General features: G+C 40.6%; 1 protein-coding gene across 1 annotated transcript; it reads right to left on the bottom strand.

Moving 5' to 3' along the window:
- On the bottom strand, positions 213-23,243 carry LOC102173971 (UDP-glucuronosyltransferase 3A1). The gene is made up of 7 exons (XM_005694798.3): positions 23,021-23,243; positions 20,451-20,552; positions 15,410-15,524; positions 12,551-13,082; positions 6,650-6,881; positions 2,152-2,371; positions 213-1,792 (listed from the first exon to the last, which is right to left on the bottom strand). The coding sequence occupies exons 1-7, from the start codon at positions 23,112-23,114 to the stop codon at positions 1,516-1,518; spliced, it is 1,572 nt and encodes a 523-aa protein (XP_005694855.2). The 5' UTR covers positions 23,115-23,243; the 3' UTR covers positions 213-1,515.

Genomic DNA, 27,820 nt, shown 5'->3' with positions numbered 1-27,820 from the left:
CCAGGCAGACCCCATCCCAACATTAGCAGGTGTGGTCTTTTCCTGTCTCTGCAGGGAGCGTTTGTAGTAACTGCTTCATGTTTTCCTTTGAACTATTTTGACATGTGATTAACAACCCAGAATTAAGCAACCCAAAATTGCAGTTGCCAGGGCTATCTCTTGTTTCTAACATTTTCTTCATCATGTTTTAATCCACTGGATACCACATGATGAAACTTTTAAGGAGGAATTTAATTCCATTTCAGAATGCAAAAGCAAACAGGAAGACAGGATCACCAAAGGTAAAATATTTCATGAGAGCAACAAACCAGAGAGGCAACTTAGAAGAACAGTACAGGACAGGTGTTCAAAAAAAAATTTTTTTTAAGCTACAGACAGCAGGATGAGTCAACACCCCAGCCCTCCACCACCTGTCTCCAGGCTGTGTCCAGGAAATAAAAAAAAACACTTTAAAACTCCGGAGTATTTAAGCCACTCTTTTTCTAGCTTCTGTTACTAGGAACTGAATGTCATCCCTAAGGGTTTACCACATGTAGGGATGTTCTTTGCTAGGTGGGATGGCAGATGGAATGTTTCCTGTATCAAGAGGTTTGGGCCAGCCATAGCTCCTGGACCTAAGGCCCTAAGCCTTGCATGGAGGTTCCATTTCTCCACTTAGGTTTTCGTAACCCTAATTATTCAAGTGGGGATCTTGAGGATGGAACATTGAAACGTGGGCAACAGGTGGCCTCAGCTGTGGACCAAAGGACAGGCTCCAGGCCTAAGAGTGAAGGAAGTGCTCTGCGCAGGAGGGGACCAAGTCCTCACAGGGGTGTCCCTGCTAACCTGCAGGACGGAGGCCAGGCTTCCTGAGCTGTGAGGTGAGATGAAAAGGAAACGCAAGAGGAAGGCTGACAAGGAAGAACTGACCAAACAGCTCGAGTGAGTTTTATGAAAAGTGAAAGAGAAATGGGGAAAGAGCCTGAGAAGGCTCCTGGACAAGGGAGTCGTCAGAGCACCATGTGCCGGGATCACAAGGGAGCAGGGAGCAGGCTGGGCTGAGGAGAGGCGTCCCTTGGTCAGGGGCAATCTAGAAACTCAAGTGTAGATTCAGACACAAAAGTAGACATGGGCTGCTAGAACCTTGATGGTGGTTAAGGGAAAGCTGGTGGCGGGGGCGGGGGTGGGGTGCGGTATCATTTAACCTGTGTGGAATGTTAGTTTGGAAAGATGAGTAGAGTTCTGGAATTGGAGGATAATGATGTTTGCGCAGCTGAGTGAATGTACTTCATGCCACTGAACTACTATTTAATGGTTAAAATGGTAAATTGCCTGTGATGTATTCTTTACCACAGTACCTTTAAAAAGCACCCCAAGAGTTCTTCAGAAAGATTTCTAAACAGAGACAAAAAGTAGGGGAAATGCATGTTCTATCATCAAGTAAAAGTGAAGGGGAGGAGGCAAGTACAGTGCTGGGGGAAGACTTCAAAGAACCAGTGGCTCCCCAGCACACCCTCTCCAAGGCTCCACTTGGCCTCAGGCTTTCTTTAGTTTCCTGGCCCCACACAGCCACTTGGCCACCAGGCCCAGTAGCTTCCCACAGAGCCACACAGTGCCCAGGGTGACCATCAGCAGGAACAAGAGGACGTCCAGTAGGTACTGCTCATACCACGGCTGCTGGAAGGCATAGGGCTTGAGGTGGGCTGCACCCCCTGTCTGGAGGATGTGGTCGATCCAGCCCACCAGCCGCTGGGCAGGGGTCAGGGGCTGCGAGCGTGCGATGATGCTGGCAGCCTCTGCGGCAGATTTGTACCTGTCAACAGAGACAGAGGGGAGGTGTTAACTCAAGTGGTCTCAGAAGTCTTAGAGACCTTGTATCACACACACATGCACACACATACTTTCTACCATAGGCACAGAAGACTTCCTTTCAAGGAAAATTGTTGGCCTGGTCTTGCCATTATCCAACTGGGTCCGCTTGAAAAGTTCAAATTGATTCCTGCATGCAAAGACCCATGCTTAGTGCTGAAAGTGCTAACATATAAAAGTACACCCATATTATTCTGTGTCCTGGAAGTTTCAGCTTTTACTGCAATAAGACCCACGTGGTGCCCATCATGGCTTATGCCTCCATCAAGCTTTAAGGAACCACAAGCCCCGAGAGCTGCACACCTCTTGTCTTCCATGACTTGCTTCATCTTCAGAGCCAACGTCTCAGCCTTCATCTGCTCTAACTTGATAGAGACACCAAACTTTCTGGTTTCTACTCGGAGCAGGTTTTCATCCTGGTCTTCAAAGACAGGAATCCCCACCATGGGCACGCCATGCTGGATGGCCTCCATGATACTATTCATCCCACCATGAGTGACAAAAAGGCGGATGCGAGGGTGCGCTGTTGCAAATTAGAAAGAGAGCAGGACACCTCAGGATGAAAGTTTCAGGACAACAAGGAAAGCAACAAGGGCAAAAAGAATGTAAAAAGGGGTCTCAACATGCTGTGAAAAAAATGAATTTACTGACTTATCTCAGGACACATTCAAGGGTGAATATTTTAAGACACAGATTCTGCTCTCGTCTCTGTACAGAAACATCTCACCTCAGCCCTAATCCATCTAAGACTCAGAACCCAGGGAAAGCTGCAGAGAAGCGTGAAAAGCAAGGCATATTCCTCCCCCCATCTATTCATCCATCCATCCATCCATCCATCCATCCATCCATCTCTACCCTGTCTCTCTGCTTCTCATCTCTGTTCCCTCTCTATTACTTTCTCACACAGTCATTCTCTATGCCTCTGTTTCTCTCTCTCTCTCTTTCTGTCTCTTTGTCTTTAGCTCACTTGATCTTTTTTCTCTCTGGGTCTCTCCCTCTCTTCTCCACTACCCATTCATTTCTCATTTATCTGAATTCTTAACACTATCATTGATATAACAACTCATGTGGCATTTATAAAACTTAACACTACAAGTATTTTCTCTTCAATTTTATGAGAAATCTTTAAGGTAGGGAATAATGGACCATACATTTCATTATTTCCAGTTCCTCTTTGCCTACCTCACCCTTATTTTTGCCGTTGTTCAGTCACTCAGTCACATACAACTCGGTGCGATGCCATGGACTGCAGCATGCCAGGCTTCCCTGTCCTTCACCATCTCCCACAGCTTGCTCAGACTCATATCCATCAAGTTGGTGATACCATCCAATCATCTTGTCCTCTGTTGCCCCTTTTCCTCCTGCCTTCAATCCTTCCCAGCATCAGTGTCTTTTCTAATGAGTCGGCTCTTCGCATCAGGTAAACAAAGCTTTGGAGCCTCAGCTTCAGCACCAGTCCTTCCAATGAATATTTACCATTGATTTCCTTTAGGATGGACTGATATGCTTGCAGTCCAAGGGGCTCTCAGAGTCATCTCCAACACCACAGTTCAAAAGCATCAATTCTTGGGTGCTCAGCCTTCTTTACGGTACAATTCTCACATCCATACAAGACCACCAGAAAAACCATATATGGACATTTGTAGGCAAAGTGATGTCTCTGCTTTTTTATATGCTGCCTAGGTCTGTCAAAGCTTTCCTTCCAAGGAGCAAGCATCTTTTAATTTCATGGTCATGGTCACCATCTGCAGTGATTTTGGAGCCCAAGAAAATAAAGTCTGTCACTGTTTCCATTGTTTAGCCATCTGTTTGCCATAACATAATGGGATTGGATGCCATGATCTTAGGTTTTCCGAATGCTGAGTTTTAAGCAAGCTTTTTCATTCTCCTCTTTCACCTTCATCAGGAGGCTCTTTAGTTCCTCTTTGCTTTGTGCCATAAGAGTGGTATCATCGGCATATCTGAGGTTATTGATATTTCTCCCAGCAATCTTGATTCCTCCTTGTGCTGCATCCATCCTGGAATTTCATATGTACTCTGCATATAAGTTAAATAAGCAGGGTAACAATATACAGCCTTGACCTACTTCTTTCCTCTTTTGAGCCAGTCTGTTTTCCCTTGTCCAGTTCTAACTGTTGCTTCTTGACCTGCATACAGGTTTCTCAGGGGGGGAAGGTAAGGTGATCTGATATTCCCATCTCCTTAAGAATTTTCCACAGTTTATTGTGAGCCACACAGTCAAAGGCTTTAGTGTAGTCAATGAAGCAGAAGTAGATGTTTTCTGAAACTCTTTTGCTTTTTCTATGATCCAACAGATGTTGGCAATTTGATCTCTGGTTCCTCTGCCTTTTCTAAATCCAACTTAAACATCTGGAAGTTCTTGGTTCATGTACTGTTGAAGCCGAGCTTGAAGGATTCTGAGCATTACTTTGCTAGTGTGTGAAATGAGTGCAACTGTGTGGTAATTTGAACGTTCTTTGGCATTGCCCTTCTTTGGGATTGGAATGAAACTGACATTTCCCAGTCCTGTGGCCACTGCTGAGTTTTCCAAATTTGCTGACATATTGAGTGCAGCACTTTCACAGAATCATCTTTTAGGATTTGAAATAGTTCAGCTGGAATTTCATCACCTCTACTGGCTTTGCTCCTAGTGATGCTTCCTAAGGCCCACTTGACTTCATGTTCCAGGATGTCTGGCTCTAGGTGAGAGATCACACCATCGTGGTTATCTGAGTCATGAAGATCTTTTTTGTATAGTTCTTCTGTGTATTCTTGCCACCTCTTCTTAATGTCTTCTGCTTCTCTTAGGTCCATACTATTTCTGTCCTTATTGTGCCCATCTTTGCATGAAATGTTCCCTTGGTATCTCAAATTTTCTTGAAGAGCTCTCTAGTCTTTCCTTTTCTATTGTGTTCTTCTATTTCTTTGCACTGATCACTGAGGAAGGCTTTCTTATCTCTCCTTGTTTTTCTTTGGAACTCTGCATTCGGTTGGATATGGCTTTCCTTTCCTCCTTTGCCTGTCAGCTATTTGTAAGTCCTCCTCATACAACCATTTTGCCTTTTTGCATTTCTTTTTCTTGGGGATGCTTTTGATCACCATCTCCTGTACAATGTCACGAACCTCCATCCAGAGTTCTTCAGGCACTCTATTAGACCTAGTCCCTTTAATCTATTTGTCACTTCCACTGTATAATCGTAAGGGATTTGATTTAGGATATAGCTGAATGGTCTGGTGGCTTTCCCTACTTTCTTCAATTTAAGACTGAATTTGGCAATAAGGAGTTTCTGATCTGAGCCACAGTCAGGTCCCAGTCTTGTTTTTGCTGACTGTTTAGATTTTCTCTATCTTTGGCTGCAAAGAATATAATCAATCTGATTTCGGTATTGACCATCTGGTGATGTCCATGTGCAGAGTTGTCTCTTGTGTTGCTGGAAGAGGATGTTTGTTATCACCAGTGCATTCTCTTAACAAAATTCTGCTATCCTTTGCCCTGCTTCGGTTTGTTCTTCAAGGCCAAACTTGCCTTTTACTCCAGGTATCTGTTGACTTCCTACTTTTGCATTCCAATCCCCTAAGATGAAAAAAACATCTTTGTTTGGTGTTAGTTTTAAAAATTCTTATAGGTTATCATAGAACCGTTCAACTTTAGCTTCTTTGGCATTAGTGGTTGGGGCATAGACTTGGATTACTGGGATACTGAATGGTTTGTATTGGAAACAAACTGAGATCATTCTGTCATTTTTGAGTCTGTACCCTTATTAACAGAAAACTAAAACAAAATGTTAGTGAAGAGTTCATTTCAAACTCTGCCTCTCAATAGGGATGTGAATCAGAATCCACTTGGTTTCTTTGGAAGGGGGACTTCTTTTCCCTACCCCATGCCTTCTTAATTCAGTGTTCAGAACTCTCTATCTTAAATTCCCCAATATGTTTTTGAACCACAATTTTGGCTATGACCCTCTGATTCAGTCAGTGTGACAGTGAAGAGTGTCCAAAAAACAGTAAAGAGACAAAGAAAACCTTTTTGGATGTAATGATCTCTCTACTACCAAAGGATTTGATGAACCAAATAACCAGCTGTGAGATTACTCAGTACGGCATGTAGACATTATGGCACACCCTTCAGACACCACCAGCATCAACTTTGTAAAGGTATGAGTTGCTCACACCTGTGGTACTAAGGAGAATGTATCAATATGTATGGACATATGTTTGTATAATGGCACATGGCTGAAAAGGAGAATGGGGTGGCAGAGGGTAGTTCAATAGCATCACCAAGTCAATGGACATGAATTTGATAAAACTCTGGGAGATAGTGGAGGACAGAGGAACCTGGCATGCTGCAGTCTTTGGGATTGCAAACAGTTGGACATGACGTAGCAATTGAGCAACAACAAAAAACGTGGCTGAACAAGGGCTCAAGAGACCAGGGGAAACAGTGACAGTGTGCCCCCTTATATGAGTTCTCAGACAAACTGTTGACAGATCTTCTTGGATTGTGTTTGAGCAACCCTCTTTAGTGCCAGATAAGGTATGGTCAAAATAAACTGAAAGTGATATCACTTCTGGCTGCAGGTATCAGAAATGGAAAAGAAAAGGAAATGCTGTTTGGGGCATTTTGGAAGTATAGCCTGATTTCTCAACAACTCCAGTTTGGCTGTTCCATTCCTTGGAATACTTACCTTCATTTATCAGCTGCTTCTTCTCATATGAACAGGACTGCCTAACTAGAGGTCAGAGCCTTAATGAACCCCAAAGATACATAAGGACAAGAGAAATAGACTTGGAAAATCCTTACCCAAGAGGTCGTTCTGAGGAAGCCAGTCCATGATTTTTATGTTTGCTGCCAATTTGACATCTTTGGGCCAGTGAGAAGGCTTACACTTCCATATCACCCCTTGAGGGAGACGAGCAAAGGCAGTATGCATCTCCTTGAGAATCTCCTGGGACTGATATCTGCTCACGATGGAGCCCAAGGCCACAAGGACAAAACCAGAGTCTCCAAATTTGGCAATGAAATTCTCAAGTTCCTGGAGAGAGGTAGGAAAGGAAAGGAGGTGAATACTGTGGTCAATAAAAGCCTAGACAGCGAAAAGATGAAAATCATCTATTTACTGAACATACTCTCCTGTTAACAGTTAGAGTTCACTGCCTTGAAACTGTTCCCGTAGCCTCTACGACAGCTCAGTGCCCTCTGCACCAGGCTCAGATCCTCTGGATAGATAGCCTTGAAGAAATTTTTGTGAAACCTTGGGACACATTTTCCCATATAAATACTTTAAATACTCACAAATGGATGTGAAGAGAGCTTTAGGTAACCAGCCAGCATAATGGTGCACGTTGCACATGAGGTCCTTAAGACTGTAGCACCAATGTCTAGACCCAGAGCTTTCATGTATCACAATGTTTTATGAAAGAGGAAAGTTGAAGTGGTGGCAATCTCTTTCTTCATTGAAAACATGACCCCAGTACCAGAGTCATCCTCAACCCTCATTCTAGATCCAGGCAGATATGGTCATTTAGGAGTATTCCAATGTCAAATCAGAGGAGCTAGAGCCTGGGGGAGTGCAGTCTGCCGTCCTGGCCCATTAGGGCCTGGTGGGCCTTCTGGGGACTGAGGTAGACATGCTGGGAGAATATTCTGCTGTGTGTCTTCTTCATATTCTTTTTAGAAACCTGTATAGCTTCTTTGTTGAGGTATGTTTTAAGGTTTGTGGACCATTTTTTGATTGATTTTTTTGTGTGTTGTTGAGTTCTAAGTATTCTTTGTATATTCTTAACATCAGTCTTTACCAGGTAGGTTTTTGGCAAATATTTCTTTCCAATCTGTGGTTTCTCTCCTGATTCTCTTGATAAGGTCTTTCTCAGGACAGATAATTTTAATTTCAATTTAACATACTTATTAACTCTTCTAATGTACCTATTAACTCTTTCTTTCATAGAATATATCCTAGGTTTTATGTCTAAAAAGTAATCACCAGACTCTATTTCTTAGAGTTTTTCCTATGTTATCTTCTAGGCATTTTATTGGAGAAGGCAATGGCAATCCACTCCAGTACTCTTGCCTGGAAAATCGCATGGATTGAGGAACCTGGTAGGCTGCAGTCCATGGGGTCGCTAAGAGTCAGACACGACTGAGCGACTTCACTTTCACTTTTTACTTTCATGCATTGGAGAAGGAAATACCAACTCACTCCAGGGTTCTTGCTTGGAGAATCCCAGAGACGAGGGAGCCTGGTAGGCTGCCGTCTATGGGGTTGCACAGAGTTGGACACAAGTGAAGTGACTTAGCAGCAGCAGGCATTTTATACTTTTCCATTTTATATTTAAGTATATTACCCATTTTTTGTTAATTTTTGTTGAGCAGGTAAGGTCTGGGTCTAGATTCAATTTTTTTGCAAGTAAATGTTCAGTTGCTTCAGCACTGATTGTTGGAAAGTATCTTTTCTCCATGGTATTGCCTTTAATCCACTGTCAAAGATCAGCTGACTAAATTCATGTGCATCTTATTTGTCTGTTCTTTTTCTAAGACCACACTGTCTTGATTACTATCCTTCACAGTAAGTGGTAAAGCTGAGTAATGTCAGTTCTTCAACTTTGTTCTGTCTTCAATATTGCATTAGCTCTTCAAGCTTTTTGCCTCTCCATATAAATTTGAGGATCAGTTTGTCAATATTCACAAAATAACTTACTGAGATTTTGATTGGGATTTACAATGAATCTTTAGATCAAACTGAAGAGAACTGACATCTTGACAACATTGAGTCTTCCTATCCATTAACATGGAATATCTCTCCATTTATTTAGTTCTTTGATTTTTGCCATCTGAGTCTTGTATGTCTTCTCATATAAATTTTGTGTGTATTTTATTAGATTTATTTTTAAGTATTTCATTTTGCAGAATACTAATATAGGTAGTGCAATGGTAAAGAATCTGCCTGATGATACAGGAGATACAAGTTCGATCCCTGGGTCAAGAATATTCCCTAGAGAAGGAAAATGATTATTCTTGCCTGAATAATCCCATGGACAGAAGGGCCTGGTGGGCTACAGTTCATGGGGTTTCAAAGAGTCGGACATAACTGAGCATACACACAACATATAAGATTATGTTTTAAATTTCACATTCCCCCTGTACATTGCTAGTATATAGGAAAGGTACATTAAACATATATTCTGTGACATTCCTATAACTACTAACTAGTTCCAATCAATTTTTTCTTGACTTTTTTCGATTTTTACATGGACCATCCTTTATCTGTAAATAAAAACAGTTTCATTTCTTCCTTCCTAATATATATGATTTTTGTTCCTTTTTTTTTTTTTCTTTTTTGGTCTTACTTCTTTAACCAGGACTTTCACTAGAAGTTAAAAAGAACTGGTTGTGGCGAGTCAGCCAGCATTAGCTCCAGGATCCCCTGGGGTTCTGTAGTCAATGGCATCATGATCCAACCTTGCTAACCAGCAGCTTGCCAACTGCCCCACAAAGCAAGGCCTGGCAACCAACTGGACCAGGGTCAAGTCACACCTACCAGACCATCCACAGTAGTCAACCTGGCACAACAGAAGAATCCATGCAGCCCACATAAGGCACAGTCCTAGAAAATATAGCTCTGGTAAGCAGGGAAGGGGGCGTGCACTGCTGTGACATATAGGATGATTCCTACAAAAGATCCCTTCTCCAAGGTCAGGAAAAGTAACCAACCTAACAACTACATAGAAATGAAAATAGCAAATTAGGCAAAATGGAGTTTCAGAAGAATATGATCCAAGCAAGCATTCATAAATAAGATAAAATACCAGAAGAGTTAAGTGAAGTAAATATAAGCAATCTACCAAAATAAGGAAAAGAATTCAAGATGATGACCATAGAGATGATCAAAGAATTCAGGAGAAGAATGCATAAACAAAGTGAGAAGTTAGAAGTTTTTAACAAAAAGTTAGAAAATATGAAGAAGTACCAAATAGCGGTGAAAAATACACTAACTGAAGTGGAAAATGCACTAGAAGGAACTGACAGAGTAGATGATACAGAGGGATCGATCAGTGAACTGGAAGACAGAGTAAAGGAAATCACTGAAGCTGAATGGGAAAGGAAAAAGAATCAAAAGAAGTGAAGAGAGTTTGAGAGACCCTGGGGACAATATCAAACATCCTAACACTTTGCAGTGGTCCAGAAGGAAAAGAGAGAGAGAAAGGGGCAGAGAACATTTATGAGGATATAATAGCTGAAAACTTCCCTAACCTGGGAAATGAAATAGACATCCAGGTACAGAAATCACAGAGAGTCCCAAACAGGATTAACCCAAAGAGGACCATACCCACGCACACTGTAATTAAAATGGCAAAAGTTAAGGAGAGAATAATAAATGCATCAAGGGAAAAGCAACAAGTTATGTACAAAGGAACTCCCATAACAGTATCCGCTGATTTGTCAGCAGAAACTCTGCAAGCCTGAAAGGAGTGGCACAACATATTTAAAGTGATGAAAGGGAAAAATCTACAGACAAGAATACTTTCATTTAGATTTGATGGAGAAATCAAAAGTTTTACAGACAAGCAAAAAGCTAAGAGAGTTCAGCACTACCAGCCCAGCTTTACAAGAAATGTTAACAGGGCCTCTCAAAACAGAAAGGAATAGGCCACAATTAGAAACATGTAAATTATAAAAGGAAAAACACATTGGTGAAAGCAAATACACAGTAAAGGTAGTAAATCAACCACATGCAAAGCTAGTATGAATGCTAAAGGACAAAAGTAGTAAAATCATCTATTTCCACAAGAAGCAGTTAAGATGTACATAAAACCAAAAAAGAAGTAAAATATATTGCAAGAAAACGGTTATGAGGGGAGGGAGTAAAAAATCAGACTTGATAAAATGCATTTGGAATTAAGACTAGCAACTTAAAATAACCACGTAAATGGATTGCTATATACAAACCTCACAGTAATCAAAAATCAAAAATCTATAATAGATACACACACAAAGAGTAAGAAATTTACACATAACACTAAAGATAGTCATCAAATTATAATGGAAGAGAACAAAAAAAGAAGAAAGGAACAAAAAACTACAAAAACAACCTTAAAACAACAAAATAGCAATAAGGACATACCTATCAACAATTACTTTGAATGTAAATGAATGAAATACTCCAAACAAAAGACATAGAGTGGCTGAATGGACACAAAAACAAGACCCATATATATTCTTCCTATAAGAGACTTACTTCAGATCTAAAACCACACACAGACTGAAAGTGAGAGAATGGGAAAAGGTATTCCATGAAAATGGAAATCAAAAGAAAACCAGGGTAGCAATACTTACATCAGACAAAATAGACTTTAAAACAAAAACTAGAATAAGAGGAAAAGGAGGACATCACATAATGATCGAGGAATTAATCCAAGAAGAAGATACAAAATTATAAATATATATGCAGCCAACATGATGTTGTTGTTTTGTTGTTTAGTCACTAAGCCGTGTATGACTCTTTGCAACCCCATGGACTGTAGCCTGCCAGGATCCTCTGTCCATGGGATTTCCCAGACAAGAATACTGGAGTGGGTTCCCATTTCCTTCTCCAGGGGGGATCTTCCACTTAAATACATAAAGCATGTATTAACCAACATATGTTGAAGATGTGGGAAAGTTGCAACACTTACACACTATTGTCAGGAATGCAAAACTGTGCAGTCACTATGTAAAATAATACAGAGAATCATCAAAAAATTAGAACTAATAAAATAACCCAACAATCCTAGTTTTGTGTATATACATAAATGAATGGGAATTACAATCTGAAAGAGATATCTATATTCCCATGCTCACTGAAGAACTCTACACAATAGCCAAGATGTGGAAACAACCTAAATTTCCATCAAAAGATGAATGCTTAAAGCAACTGTAGTATAAACATCCTCTGTAGTATAAACGCCCTCTTTCCCTTCTGCCTGCAACCTGCCTTCAGTCCATGGGGTCACAAAGAGTTGGGCATGACTTGGTGACTGAACAACAACAGTATAAACATACAATTAGCTTGTATTATTTAGCTTTGTAAACAAGGAAATTTTTCAATATGTGAAAACATGAATGAACCTTGAGGTTCATTTCATGCTAAATGAAATGTCAGTCACAGAAGGGCAAATACTGCAGGATTTCACTGGTATGGGGTTCAGGATGGGAAACACGTGTACACCCGTGGCGGATTCTTGTTGATGTATGGCAAAACCAATACAATATTGCAAAGTAATTAGCCTCCAATTAAAATAAATAAATTTAAATTTTAAAAATAAATAAATAAATAAAGTATCTAAAATAGCCAAATTCATAGAATCAAAAAGTGGAAGCTGGTTTCCAGGGACTGGAGGAGGGGGAAATGGGTAGCTACTTTCCAATGGAGGCAGGGTTTCAGTGAACCAGAAAGAATAGGATCTAGAAAGCTGCTATATAGCATGGCACCTATAGTCAATAATAATGTGTTGCACTGTTAAATACTTGTTAAGAGGGTAAATCTCATATTAAGTGTCTTACAACAGAAAAATAAAATACAAAATAGAAAAATGAAATTAAAAGGTATATACTAGGTGTTTTGCCTATCTTACTCTACTCAAATTCCAGGATCCCAGTGGCAGGAGCAGACCCCAACTCTGCACTGAAGACCTCTGCATGAAATCCACACTCTCAGGTTTTACTTACCTGTGGTACTGGTTTAATAGGTTTGACCATTAAGCCTCCAACATTCACAGTGTTGGGAAACAGAGGCCGAGCAAATTCAAAGGCAAAGTCAGAATTGACAAACCACAGCTCTGCTTTCTTTAGAAGATGAGATAAAACTGGCCTAGAACCTTCCTGGAAATGCTCTTTGATGGTGTTGTCAAAGGTAGAGTGTATTTGCCACTGCTCCACAGAGAAAACAAGTGACATCAGGAAATTCTTTACTCTACCCCAGAAGTCCATACGGTCAGTTAGGAAAGACTGGAATACTGGAACATAAGACAAGGGGCTTGGCAGGCCAAAGTCCAGTCTGCTAACTACTGTGGGAAGAATGGACACAAACAGCTTCCCAAGTTTCTCAGCAATTAGAAATGAACATAAGTCAAAGGTGTCAACAAATATCAGGTCGAAGTTCTCATTCTTTAAGGAATCCATGATATCACGTCTCCTTAGCAAATAACTGCATCGAGTCCCAAGTATTTCCATTAAATTTACAAAGTGTTCAGATTCTTTTCTGTAAGAAAAAAAAATTAATAACAAATACTCACTGAAGGTCTTAATTTCACAATATTTAGGATAATCTTCAGCTCAAAGAAAACATCCCAGTTAAGAAAGACCATATCTGACAGCCTATTTTTACCCACCAATTTTACTACTGTCCAAGAAATATCCTCTACTCTACCACTCTGGTCCAGGTATTTCTACTTCCTAAAATATACTCACTTCTTCCCCTCTCCTTTCTTTGACCAATCCAAATTCACCCACCATCATGCCAATTCAAGGTCCTTCTGCTTTGGGAGCCATCTCTGACTGTAGCAAATCTCATGGTTCCATGTCTATTTGATATATTCTGTGATGTTCTGTTTTATTTTCACCTGCATACTGACTTATGAGCGACTGTCTTATTTCCCAACCAAGCTGTGGAAGTAACTTCACGACAGAGTCCATCAATACTGATGATGATTTTGCTTTTTTTTAAACCATCTTATATATCCTGCATCTGATAGTTTGTCTCACACAAAGAACTTCCTGATACTAATATTAGAATCCAAATTCTAAACTGAACATGAGATTTATATCCTTCTAATGTAAAGTTAAATGATTTAGAACAAACAAAAATGAAACTTTTTTTGAAACTTGTTAACAGTCTTTCTGCTTTATGCTCACTGGGGTATTTATAGAAGTTAATGCTCAATTTTTACTGAACCCAAATTAAGTCTCATTTATTACCCTATTCCAGGAACTATTCTCCATCAATGTTTTTCCACCGCTGCCTGCAAAGAAAATGATCCTTTTTGTATAGTCCAGGGAAAAATAGACAAGAATGTTTGTGGCCAGAGATCACATGTACAGGTGTTTTGAAGACCCGTGGGCCTCCTAGTCTAGCAAAGGACTGAAAGAATCAATGGCTCGGCAAACCCATAACCTGTACAATACTACACCATGTCAGCCCACTTAAAGAAGACCAATAAGCTTGATAATTCATTAGCAATATGCATTAGATCTATTAGATCTATTGCCTTAGCAATAGATCTCTACCTGCTCTTTAGAATCAACGTTGAGTTATGGTGATTAGCTGAAATTATCCTCTATTATATTTTTTAAAGATTCTACATAAAGAATGATTGCCAAATATCAGGGTAAATTCAAAATAGGAAGTACAAAGTCCTCAAAAGCAGAACATTAATCCTATCTGAAATTAAGTTGATTCATTGAAAAAGATTATAAGACGACACTGTGTGGTGTCCCCATGAACTATAGCCCACCAGGCTCCTCTTTCCATGGAATTCTCCAGGCAAGAAAACTGGAGAGGGTAACCATTCCCTTCTCCAGAGGATCTTCTTGACCCAGGGATTGAACCCAAGTCTCCTGCATTGCAGGCGGATTCTTTACAGTCTGAGCCATCAGGGAAGCCTTGTGCTCCACCATATTTAACATGTGTGTGTGTGTAGAACCAGTCTTCAAATGAATCAATTTGTAAGAGAAGAAACAAGACAAGAAACAAGAAACAAGACTTAAAAAACATAGGCCTAACAACACAAGACAACACAAAGTTTCAAATGAGTACTTTAGATCAGATCTCTTAAAGTGGAGAGAATTTGACCTTCTAGTTTTAGAAAGTAAGGAAGTTTTAAGAAAAAGTCAGATTTGAACACAACCTTGATAATGAGTAGAATTTTAAAAGAAAGAAGGGGGGGGTGGGTTAAGCCACTACAATTAGCCAACTGAGGCATGGATTTTGTCTTTCCTCTTACATGTCAAAGATAAAGAACTTTTTATATATCCCAGATGATGACAAAAACTCTCAGACTCATCTCTCACTGTGCTTCATCAAGGTATTTGAGGTATTTTTAATGTATTTAAAAGAGAAGCATTTTAAGGTATGAAAAAACATCAGTGTTCATGATGAGTGTTTTTCCATTCTTGAATTTATATAAGGAATGGAGAAAAAATAAGTATAAAATGGTGGGCAGGGTTTGTTTATCAACAGTGAGAAATTAAGTTGTCTATCCCTCCTTCTGTGTTGGGGAGAGTACACACAAAGTCTATAAGTGATGTATCACCAACAAGATCCAGGAGCAACAATTCCTCACAATTATCTGGCACAACTAAAAGCAGAAATTCATGCTTTTCATGGAAAAAGGACAGTATACTAGACTAGATAGTATGAAAATCATCTGCTCCATCCATCCACCCACCACCCCATATCATTCACCCTTCTCTCCATCCATTTATCCATCAACTCACCTATTGCTCTTAAACTTGTTCCCAGTATCCATGTATCCATCCATTTATTTGTATCACTAAAATAGTAGGTCTTTCATTGAGAGAGTAAATTACCTGTTGTGCAAAGCTTCTGTCACAAACAAATCCAGACGTTTCCTTACTTCATTTTCAAGATCTCCAGATGAATGCCAACTGATGACCTGGAATGAGTGTTCCTCTTTTTCTAAATCTAAGAAAACACCAACAGGGAAGTATTTAATATGTCACATAACTCAGATCAATATTAGCATGATATCATAGTCTACTTATTGCAATAATTTTATATATATTTAGACATTTGCTTTTTCAATTTGTTCTTGCCCTCTCATTCCTTTAATCATATGACAATACTTATTAAGAACTTTACAAATATTCAGTCACTTTTATTCGATTTAAAGTGCTAGAGTTTCCATTTAAAGCCTTTGGTTAAAGGTATTCCTCATTTTATGGGTGAGAAAACAAAGATGACTGGGGTGTCAAACAAACTGTCAAGGATGCACACGTGGTAAGTAGTATACTTCTTGTATTTAAGTTATATATAAATGTGTATATAATATATATACATATATTTGTGCACACATATATGCTATGAAAAAAAATTAGGTCAACATACAGTGGGGAGGATTCTGGGAAGATGATAGAGTAGGAAGCAATAAAAATCTGTCTCTCCACCTAAATAACAAATGTACTGACAGAATCTTCTAAAATAAGTATTTTGGAACTCATAGTCCATGGAGGGCTTGCAACTTCCAGGGTGAAAAGATCAATAAAATTGACAAATATTTAGCTAGAAATACTAAGAAAAAAAAAGAGAGTGAATACTCAAATTACTAAAATCCAAATTGAAAATGGTGTCATTGCCAATTATACAGAAATTAGTATTATAAGAAATATTGTGAACAACTGTACACCAACAAATTGGATAATCTAGATGAAATTTTAAAATTCCTAGAGACATAAAACCAATTAATAGTAAATCACAAAGAAATAGAAAATTTGAATAGATTTATAAGTCATAAGGAAATTAAATCAGCAGTCAAAACCTCTCAATAAAATCAAGTCCTGGATCCAAAAGTTTCACTAGTAAATCCTACCAAACATTTAAAGAAGAAATGCCTCTTCTCAATATGCTGCTGCTGCTGCTAAGTCGCTTCAGTCGTGTCCGACTCTGTGTGACCCCAAAGACGGCTCCCCCATTCCTGGGATTCTCTAGGCAAGAATACTGGAGTGGGTTGCCATTTCCTTCTCCAATGCATGAAAGTGAAAAGTCAAAGTGAAGTCGCTCAGTCGTGTCTGACTCTTAGCAACCTCATGGACTGCAGCCTACCAGGCTCCTCCATCCTACTCCTTCTCAAATTGTTCCAGAGTTGAACAGATGGAAACACTTCCAAACTCATTTTATGAAGCCAGCATTTCCCTCCTACCAAAGCCAGACAGTTCAGTACAGTTCAGTCATGCACTCGTGTCCAACTATTTGCAACCCTATGGACTGCAACACACCAGGCTTCCGTGTCCATCACCAATTCCTGGAGCTTGCTCAAATTCATGTCCATCGAGTCAGTGATGCCATCAAACCATCCCATCTTCTGTCATCCCCTTCTCCTCCTGTCTTCAATCTTTCTCAACACCAGGGTCTTTTCTAAGGAGTCAGTTCTTCGCCTCAGGTAGCCAAAGTATTGAGTTTCAGCTTCAGCATCAGTCCTTCCAATGAATATTCAAAACTGATTTCCTTTACAATTGACTGGTTTGATCTCCTTACAGTCCAAGGGGCTCTCAAGAGTCTTCTCCAACAGCACAGTTTGAAAGCATCAATTCTTCAGCGTTCATCTTTCTTTATAGTCCAATTCTCATATCCATACATGACTACTGGAAAAACCATAGCCTTGACCAGATGGACCTTTGTTGGCAAAGTAATATCTCTGCTTTTTAATATGCTGTCTAGGTTGGTCATAGCTTTTCTTCCAAAGAGCAAGCATCTTTTAATTTCATGGCTGCAGTCACCATCTGCCATGATTTTGGAGCCCAAGGAAATAAAATATATCTCTGTTTCCATCGTTTCCCCCATCTGTTTGCCACGAAGTGATGGGATCAGACGCCATGATCTTTGTTTTTTGAATGCTGAGTTTTAAACCAGCTTTTTCATTCTTCTCTTTCACCTTTATCAAGAGGCTCTTTAGTTTCTCTTTGCTTTCTGCTAAGTGTGGTATCATCTGCATATCTGAAGTTATTGATGTTTCTCCCGGCAATCTTGATTCCAGCTTGTGCTTCATCCAGCCTGGCATTTCACATGATGTACTCTGCATATAAGTTAAACAAGCAGGGTGACAATATACAGCCTTGATGTACTCCTTTCCCAATCTGGGAAAGTCAGACAAGCACACTATGAAAAACGGAAACATATAGACTAATGCCCTTTATGAACATTGATTCAAAAGCCCTCAACAAAAAAGCAGCAAATCAAATTCAACAGAATATGAAGAGGATTATACATGATGATTTATTCCTCGAAGGCAAAGATAGCTCAGTAAACAAAAACCAATTGATAAAAGATACCAGATTAATAGAATGAAGGATAAAAATCACATGACCAATTAAACTGATGCAGAAAAAGCACTTGATAAAATTCAACATCCATTCATAATTTTTTAAAAAAACTCAACAAACTAGGAATAGAAGGAAACTATCTCAACTGTTGAGAGTCCCTTGGACTGCAAGGAGATCCAACCAGTCCATCCTAAAGGAGATCAGTCCTGGGTGTTCACTGGAAGGACTGATGTTGAGGTTGAAACTCCAATACTTTGGCCACCTCGTGCGAAGGGCTGACTCATTTGAAAAGACCCTGATGTGGGAAAGATTGAGGGCCGGAGGAGAAGGGGACGACAGAGGATGAGATGGCTGGATGGCATCGCTGACTCGATGATCATGAGTCTGAGTGAACTCCGGGAATTGGTGATGGACAGGGAGGCCTGGCGTGCTGCGGTTCATGGGGTCGCAAAGCATTGGACACGACTGAGCAACTGAGCTGAACTGAACTGAACCTCACCATAATAAAAACCATATATGAAAAACCAATAGCAAAAATTATACTCAGTGAAGAAAGACTGAAAACTTTCCACTAAGGTCAGTAACAAGGCAAGGAGACTTCTTAACTATTTCTATTCAATATAGTTATGGAAGATGTAGCCAGAGTAGCCAGGCAAAGGAAGCAAGGAAGGGAAAAAGGGCATCCAAATTGGAAAGGAAGAAGTAAAAGAATCTCTGTTCACAGATGATGTAATCTTACATGTTAAAAACCCTAAAGATTTCACACACAAAAAATGTTAGAACTAAAAAATGAATTCATCAAAGTAGCAAGATAAAAAGTTCACACATAAAAATCAGTTCCCTTTCTATACTATAAATGAATACTCTAAAATATTTTCCAAAATAATTCCAAATACAATAGCATCAAAAAGAATAAACTACTTGGGATTTAGTTTAGCCAAAGAGTTGAAAGATTTGTGAAGTGAAAACTGCAAAGCAATGCTGAAGGAAATTAGAGAAGACAAATAAATGTAAATACATTCCATATTCATGAATTGGAAGAGTCAGTTGTTAAGATGTCAATACCACCCAAAATAATCTACAGATTCAATGCAATCTCTATCAAAATCCCAATGATGTCTTTTGCAGTAATAGAAAAAAAAAATCCATCTTAAAACTCCTTTGAAATCTCTGCTGCTGCTGCTGCTGCTAAGTCACATCAGTTGTGTCCGACTCTGTGCAACCCCACAAACGGCAGCCCACCAGGCTCCTCTGTCCCTGGGATTCTCCAGGCAAGAATACTGGAGTGGGTTGCCATTTCCTTCTCCAATGCATGAAAGCGAAAAGTGAAAGTGAAGTCACTTAGTCATGTCTGACTCTTAGTGACCCCATGGACTGTAGCCTACCAGGCTCCTCTGTCCATGGGATTTTCCAAGCAAGAATACTGGAGGGGGTTGCCATTTCCTTCTCCAGGAGATCTTCCTGACCCAGGGATTGAACCCGGGTCTCCTGCGTTGTAGGCAGATGCCTTACCGTTGGAGCCACCAGGGAGCTCTTTAGAACAGTCTAAACAAGAGCAAAACTGGAAATTCATCTTCAGAATTTTATAATTCTCAGACTTATTTTTTCCAACAAAGCTGCTTAATTTTGCAATTTTTTTTTAAATTTAAGTTTTAGCAACTCTGATGGAGAAACCCAGAGCTTAAAGTCCCAGATTCACCCAACAGAGGGGACGACAGAGGATGAGATGGCTGGATAGCATCACCGACTCAATGGATGTGAGTCTGAGTGAACTCCGGGAGTTGGTGATGGACAGGGAGGCCTGGCATGCTGCAATTCATGGGGTCACAAAGAGTCGGACATGACTGAGTGACTGAACTGAACTGAACTGAACTGATTAACTTGCTTTGTGAACTCAAACAAATCATTCAAGTTCCCTGAGCCTCTGTATCCTTATCTGTCAACAGAGAAAAGCTGATCAGATTGATAACTTCATTTTAGCTGAAACTCTTTCAACCAGTGTCACTAGATTCAGTAACTCAAGAACTTCTGACATTGCTATATACAACTCATGAGACGACTGATTTTGCAATAATAATGTATGGAGGCTTGCCTGAAATAAAGTGATATCCAGATAAAGGGGTAAACTATAGACAAATAAAATGTAGAGGTTATTGGGATATCCAGCACTTGTATGACTCGGGGAACTCAAACCGGGGCTTGACAACAACCTAGAGGGGTAGAATGGGGACGAAGGTGGGAGGGATATTCAAGTGGGAGGGGACATGGGTAGACCTATGGCTGATTTGTGTTGATGTTTGGTAGAAACCTCAATAGTGTAAAGCAAGTATCCTTCAATTAAAAATAAATAGGTCAAAAATTAAATGCTTCCAAAAAATGAAGAAGGAACATTTCTTAAAAAAAATAAAAAACGATATCCAGCACTTAACATAAACACACACACACCCCACACACATTTTGTCCATTATTTCAATACTAGATTCAAAAAAGTTTTGTGTTAAGCAGTACATACAAAGGGCATTGCCTCTTTTTGGCTGGAATTGAAGAATTCAATAATTATGAAAAAAGATACCTGAGGCTAGACTTCTCCCTCTATGAGAAAGCACAGTGACATTATGACCGTGATCCTGAAGAATCTGAGACACCCGCTGCATTAGTAGAATATGGCTTCCACCTAGGAACAATATATATCATTTTTGTGAAGATGAGAACCGAGGGTATGAAATTGATGTGGAAGTGTGGGGCAAACCAGGGTAAGATAACAGAAAGTTGACAGTGAGTAGAGAAAGATGAGTTTCTCACTCTGGTTAAGCCCCAAACTGGATACCTATATTCTGCCTGCCCAGATCTTTGACCTAGGGCAATCCTCCACTAAAGATTCCCTCTTATGACTTTTGGTCTTTGCAATAATGTAATATAATTTTGGTGTTTAAGTCTTTGGAGTTCCTGATCCTAAGGCACACACTGCATTTTAGCTGGGGGCTTATGGAGATGCCATAGCCAAAAGAAATAACTGCACTGGTAGATATTCTGGCCCAGTGCCATGCATGTGGGTGTGAAGTGTTCCTAACAAGCAGGCAATCCAAGCTGTTTCTGAAATTCTTCTCTTTGGACATGAATGCTAGAGTAGGAGCCAGAAATATGGAAGCTTGAATTTGGTTCTAAGAAACAGCCATTGGAAGAAAAGATGTGGAGCCACCACTTAGAGCCAAAATGCTTGAGATTGAAATATATTTCATAGGAAGTTTCTCAGTTGAATGTCTCATATCCATTAAGACAAGCAGGAAAACTGTGGGCTCCATAGGATGGGCTTGCAGTATCTTATATGCATGAGAAACAGGACATCCATCCTAGGACAATCCTGGGATCTTTAAGAAAGAGGAGGCTTAATCCTTGGGAGAGATGTGCGCTCCATTACACCAATATCCTATCTAAAATTACGTACTATCATAGGGCATTTTTCTTGCATCTGTGAGTCTCAGCAGCAGAGAAAGCCAGATCTCCAGGGAAGGAACAGACTTGCCAAAGTTGGGAAGTGGGGGTCGTTAGAGGAAAGTCCCACAATCATCAGGTCAGTGGTGAGTAGTACGTGCAGGGCTCAGTTGATAAGTCATGTCTGACTCTGTGTGACCCCATGGACTATATAGCCCATCAGGCTCCTCTGTCCAAGGAATTGCCCAGCCAAGAATACTGCTGTGGATTGCCATTTCCTTCTCTGGGGATCGTCCCAACCCAGGGATGGAAACCCTGGTCTCCTGAATGGGCAGGTGGACTCTTTACCACTGAGACACCTGGAAACCCAGAGAGTGGTACAGCGCTACATAGTGTATATCTGTGGGAGTTACTCTAGTATTGTATATCCATACTTGTGTTGCCTGAGGTAACACAAATTACCCAAAACATAGTACCCCTGCTTAGACTGCCTGCTGTTGTTCACATTAACTGTTAGAAGAAATGGTTGCGAGGAAGAGGTTGGCATAGACACAGCTGTTCACATGGCTCTTCATAAGGGGCAAAGGTGGGGCTTCCGGCACCCAGTTAACTGCCCCAGCTCTGTCCTTGGAGTTGAGGCTGGAGGACAGTGTACTTTTAAAAGAGGAAACTTTTTCTCCATTACTTCTATCATTTAAAAATAGGTTTATAATAGGCTTTTTAGAAATCCCCACTGTAAAAAAGGAAAAGAGTGGAATCTGTGGAAGAGGATGGTTTTGAGGTAAGAAATCTTAAGTGAATTCCCAGTGCGTGCCAAGAGAGAGGTCTGTTGTGCTCTTGTAAAAGGCACCTCATTTCCCTGACCCTCCGCCTTCCTCTCAGGAAATAAAAGGGGAGGCCCAGTAAGAGGGATTCTGTGATTTCTCCCAGTTCTAGGATCCCCAGGTTTTCTGGGATCTAAAAGCAATCTAGGGAGCCCACCATCTTTTCAGGATGGGTCAAATAAAACTCTTGGAGAAACTCCATCCTCTGAGGACTCCTTGTCCTGATAAAATTTCCCCTTTTGTCTTCTGTTCTCTAAGGGGAAAAAGTAATGGAAATAAAACTCGGTCCACAATGCGCAGAATCAACGGCTCCACTCTTCTTCAAAAGCTTCCGTCAGCACGGGTGAGAGAGGGGCTCCCAAATGCGCCACTGCCCTGGGGTCCTCCCGTCTGCCCGCCCACTCAGTTTTCCAGTTAGGAAACAGTTCGTGCTGCTGTCCCAGGAGCACCTGTCCCCAGAGCCTGATATGGACTCCGCCTTCTACTTTCTACTGGCATCTGCTGCACACCCCCCAGAAGTTCAACGTGACCCTTTCAAAATCCCGCAGGTACTGCGGAGGTGGAGGAGATGGCCTGGGGTCTCAAGCTCAGAAACAGACCAAAACTTCTGGTTCCCGCGGTACCCACAGGGAAGCGCATCCAGAGCAAATTAAAAGAGAGGATAGGAAACTGCTCCTCTTCTCCAGGGCTATCAATAATTTCACCTTGGTAGTAGAGACCTCTCTCTGCCCCACAACCCTCGCCAGCCTCTCCCTCCTCCAGCCCAGGACCCAAGTCCAGCCTGGAAAACCATATGAAAAGCCCCTCTGATTAAGGGGGCTGTTGGCATGACTCCTGGCCAGGAGCCTGGGACAAGCCTGTCCTGATTCTCCGGCCAAGCACTCACCCAGTGAGGATATAGTCAGGATTTTGGCGGCCTCTGAGAGCAGGAGCGCAGGCAGTAAATATATGACTAGAAGAAGCACCCGCTGAGCCCCCATCCTCGCTCCGGAGAGGCTGCGGAGCCGAGCCCTAGGCTGCACGCCCGGCGTCCCGGAACCCGCGCGCCCTCCGCACGCGCAGCGCGCAGGCAGGGAAGGAAATACGCAGGCCGGGAGCCGGGGACAGAGACCCTGTGCGTCTTTGCTTCGTCTGGCCCTTTGGACTCTGCTCCCCAGGAAAGTACACCATTGGATATTCTGTCCTCACCCTCCCTAAATCTGGGCAGGGGGAAGGAGAGATAAGTGTGTTTAACCCTCTCAGTCCACGTAATCACCACACTTTCCGGATAGAAAAACACTCTGAACCAGTAATGGTAGGGACCTTAGGAAATCATATCGAAGAAAGTTATACCTCCAGATGGTGCCGATCCAACTCCCTTTCAGGGATCCATCCAGAAGTTATAGGACCCCATCTTACAAACTGCTCTAAAGATCTCCTAGGGCCATCGGAACGCTCCATTTCCCTGGTACCTGCTTAAAATCTCTGATTGTCTCACGCTCAGGATCTCAGAAACTGATTACCAAAGGAAAGTGACTTACCTTTCTTTATTGCTCAGAGTTTCTTTGGAAAGTACTGAGTAACTCACTCATGAAAATTGCTAATGTCGTGATTTAAACACCTCTGGAAGTCCAGGTTCAGAAGACTGAACCTCTAAAAGTTGAAACTATAATTCTGAATGAGAATCATAAAATAGGATTGGTGAGCATCAATGATGTTCTATTTTTTTAAGAGTATGAAATTTTTCTTTAGAAAATATTTTAAACTCTCCTAATAATTATTTCACTTTTTCCCCTTCCGAGTCCCTCCCTCTGTGTTTGGGCTATATTGTTTGAGGCTATGTGAGTATATGTGTTGTTGTTGCGGTTTAGTCTCTCAGTCAGGTCCAACTCTTGCAGCCCATGGACTGTAGCCCGCCAGGATTTCCCAGAAAAGAACACTGGAGTGGGTTGCCATTTCTTTCTCCAGGAGAGCTTCCACATCCTAGGATTGAACCCATGTCTCTTGCACTACAGGTGGATTCTTTACTGCTGAGCCACCAGGGAAGCCAGATTACAAGCATACACATTGACAACTGTCATCTTTTCAGCTATGTCTTCTCAGTGGGGGAAAACAAATTGATCTGCAATATGAAGGTACTATTTGACATTAGTGTAACCACATTACCTTATCTACAAACTTATTCAAATTCGATCAACTGTCTCAATAGATATCCTGTCCTGTAATATTTCTGATGCAGGAATCAGTCTGGGATCACACACTGCATTTAGCTTTCATGTCTGTTTCATCCCCTTTAGTAAGGATTGATTTCTCAGCCTTTCTGTTTTTCTTTCATGTCTGACATTTATTTTGTAAAATGGCTCTCAATTTGGGTTTATCTGATGTTTTCTCATTCTACTTCACATTACAGAGTTTTAGCAGGAATATCACAAAAGCTGTGTTGATTCCATCTCAGTGACTCACAGCAGGAAGCCCATGATGTCAGTCTATCCTAATGCTAGTGATAAGAACTTTGATCACTTGTTGAAGGTGGTGTCCAGTGAGATTCCCAACTGTAAAACTACTATTTTTTGGCCCAAATTAGGAAATAAGTTTTAGGGAGACCTTTTGAAACTGTAAATTCTGTTCTTCATCAAATTTCACTCACTCATTTTATTATGTTTTCTATTTTTACCTGATTCAATTATTCCTTTTGTGACAAATTAATGATTTTAACTCCATTTTCTTTCTTCATTTATCATACAGCATTCTGTTGTATGGACATGAGTTTGAGCAAACTCTGGGAGATAGGGAAGAACAAGGAAGCCTGGTGTGCTTCAGTCCATGGGGTCGCAAAAAGTCAGACACAACTTGGTGTATAAACAGCAAATACTGTTGCTAAAAAAAGTTTTGCCTTCTGCCCCATCTATTTAATTATCTCTCTACCTATCTATCTGCCTCTATTCATTTACTATCAGCCTTTACTCCTGGATCCACATTTCTCCAATGGGATATACTCTCTTACCATCATTATTTTGGAGACTTTTCTTTCTTGCTTGCACATGATTTCTAGACTCATCTTGTACTTTGCCTTCCTCTGTTTTACATTTATCCATTCCTTTAGGAACCTTTTAGTAGGAATTGGTGTTTAGAACCCTGGATATGGCACTAGAAGTACTCACTGCTATTGAAGCACCGCTGTTTATATCCCCCAAATGGACAGTTATGAAATATATAGTGCTCAGTCGCTTCAGTCATGTCCAACCCTTTGCAACCCTATGAACTGTAGCCCACTAGGCTCCTCTGTCCATGGGATTCTCCAGGCAAGAATACTGGAGTGGGTTGCCATGCCCTCCTCCAGGAAGTCTCCCCAGCCCAGGGATTGAACCCATGTCTCCTGCAGCTTCTGCATCGCAGGTGGATTCTTTACTGCTGAGCCACTGGGGAAACCTGTGAAATATATAGATATAGACATAAATATTACATACGTGTATCTCTCTATATAGTCAGGTTTATATCCAGTTTATTTAAAAAGCATGCATTCACACTGATACCTTCAATTTCAATACAAACCAGTGATGATTCTAATCTTTGCCACTTTCACACTTGTAATTTCCTTTTTAAAGTTAAAACATCTGACTCTCAACCTCTTTGGTGTTTTGATATTTACTCCTTTGCTCAATCATACTGAGCACTGAAAGAAGGTGCCAATATACTAATCCACCAACTGTGAACAACAAATCTACTTAATAGACCACACAATTTTTTGCAGTTCTCTTTTTTTTGTACTGACAGCACAGTTTTTAAAGTATTGTGTTCAAACGGCAATTTTTTTTTAATTTTATTTTTACTTTATTTTACTTTGCAATACTGTATTGGTTTTGCCATACATTGACATGAATCCACCACGGGTGTATACGGCAATTGTGAGATCAGATTTGTGGTTACCAGAGGAAGGGGTGGGGGGTATTGGGAGTATAAAAATTTTAGATGGCATGATTCAAATGAACTCTAAAAATTTATGAATATTAGAGAAATAGGAGCATAATATTTGATGATATTAAATAGTTACTATTCATTTGGAAAAGCATCATGATGTTATTGTGGCTATTTATTTAAAAAGAGATACCTTGGCTTTTCAGATCCGTTCTGGAAGACAGATGAAGTATCAGGGTGTTTTGGATTTGCTTCAGAATAATTTGGGGCAGGGGATGGAGGTAATGTTGAAAATAGGTGGGAATATAGAGGAAAGAAAATTTTCCAGGAGTTTATAATCTTAAATGTTGGACATGGGAAAATTCTGATTTCACAAATAATTAGACATTTGTCATTAAAAATTTTTTTTAACTCTCCCACTATGATTCTAATTTTTCTTGCTGTTCCAGTTTTTGAGGTCACACCAGTAGTGTGCATACATTTTCATAGTTTCACACAGTCCCAGTGAAATAACTCACCTTCATTACAAAAATAACAATTTTGTCTCTACTAAAGCTCTTCACCTCGAGTCTGTCTCATGTTATTCCTACTTATTCAAGTCTTCTTTTCCATAGCACTCATGGCCTGTCTTTTTCTATCCTTTTATACTCAACCCTCCTGTATTCCCACGTTTTGGATGTGCAATTAGCACATCTCTTGAAATGGCAATTAGCTTGTTGTTAACCAAGCCAGTCAGTCTTTGTATCTGAACTGAAGTGTATAGGTTTACATCAACCATGTTCTTATTTCTCCCTCTTATTCTTTCTTTTCTTCTCTGTTTTGTCTTCCTTTTCAGCTTGGAATACTTTTTGTTACTCCATTTTCTCTCTCTAATTATTCCCCTCTTGTCTCTTTTCTCCAAATAAAGTATCCCAGATTCACAGCATGCCTTTATCACTTATCAAGGACAAAAATTAATCCTTATCTTTACCTACTTCTGGGCAACACAAGGACCTTAGAAGTTCTATTTTCCCCCTCCTGACTTACATGCTATTTTTGTCACACATTTGGAGTCTATATTTTTAACCTCAGGAAATATTATTTTTTACTTTAATTATTAATTGTATTTATCAAAGACTTTACACCAGATTTCAGAGAACTCAGTAAGTAAATGAGAGATACTGAGGCATTACAGAGTTAGTAGCTATGGAAGGCCGCCACCACCCCTTGTGCTACGGGAACAAAGGAAAGAAGTGAGAATTACTAAAATTTAGAGCCTTGGTAAAGAATCTGCCTGCCACGCAAGAGACCCCCGTTTGATTCCTGGGTTGGGAAGGTCTGCTGGAGAATGGATAGGCTACCCACTCCAGTATTCTTGAGCTTCCCTGGTGGCTCAGCTGGTAAAGAATCCACCTGCAATGTGGGAGACATGGGTTCAATCCCTGGGTTGGGAAGATCCCCTAGAGAAGGGAATGGCTACCCACTCCTGTATTCTGGCCTGGAGAATTCCATAGACTGTGCAGTCCATGGGGTCACAAAGAGACATGACTGAGCGACTTTCACTTTGAGTCTTGGTGGTGAGAGCCATGCAAAGCTTGGAAGAAGGGAGGAGTGTCTTGCTCATCTGGTGCTGATGCTTTAGGACCACAGAAGGAACTGAAACCCAGACCTGGGAGGGGCAGTCACCAGCCTGCCAGTATCTGCCAGTGCTAATATCTGTGAGGGGCCCAGTGAGGCTGACTCCAGTATTTCGGAAAGGCTGCAAACAGAAAAGCACTCCTGGCACTAAAACCATCACTGCCCCCATGAAAAA

The sequence above is a fragment of the Capra hircus genome, chromosome 20 (genome assembly GCF_001704415.2).
Source record: "Capra hircus breed San Clemente chromosome 20, ASM170441v1, whole genome shotgun sequence".
NCBI classification, from domain to species: Eukaryota; Metazoa; Chordata; class Mammalia; order Artiodactyla; family Bovidae; genus Capra; species Capra hircus.
The sequence above is the reverse complement of the archived record's forward strand: the minus strand, read 5'-3'. Positions and strand labels throughout refer to the sequence as shown.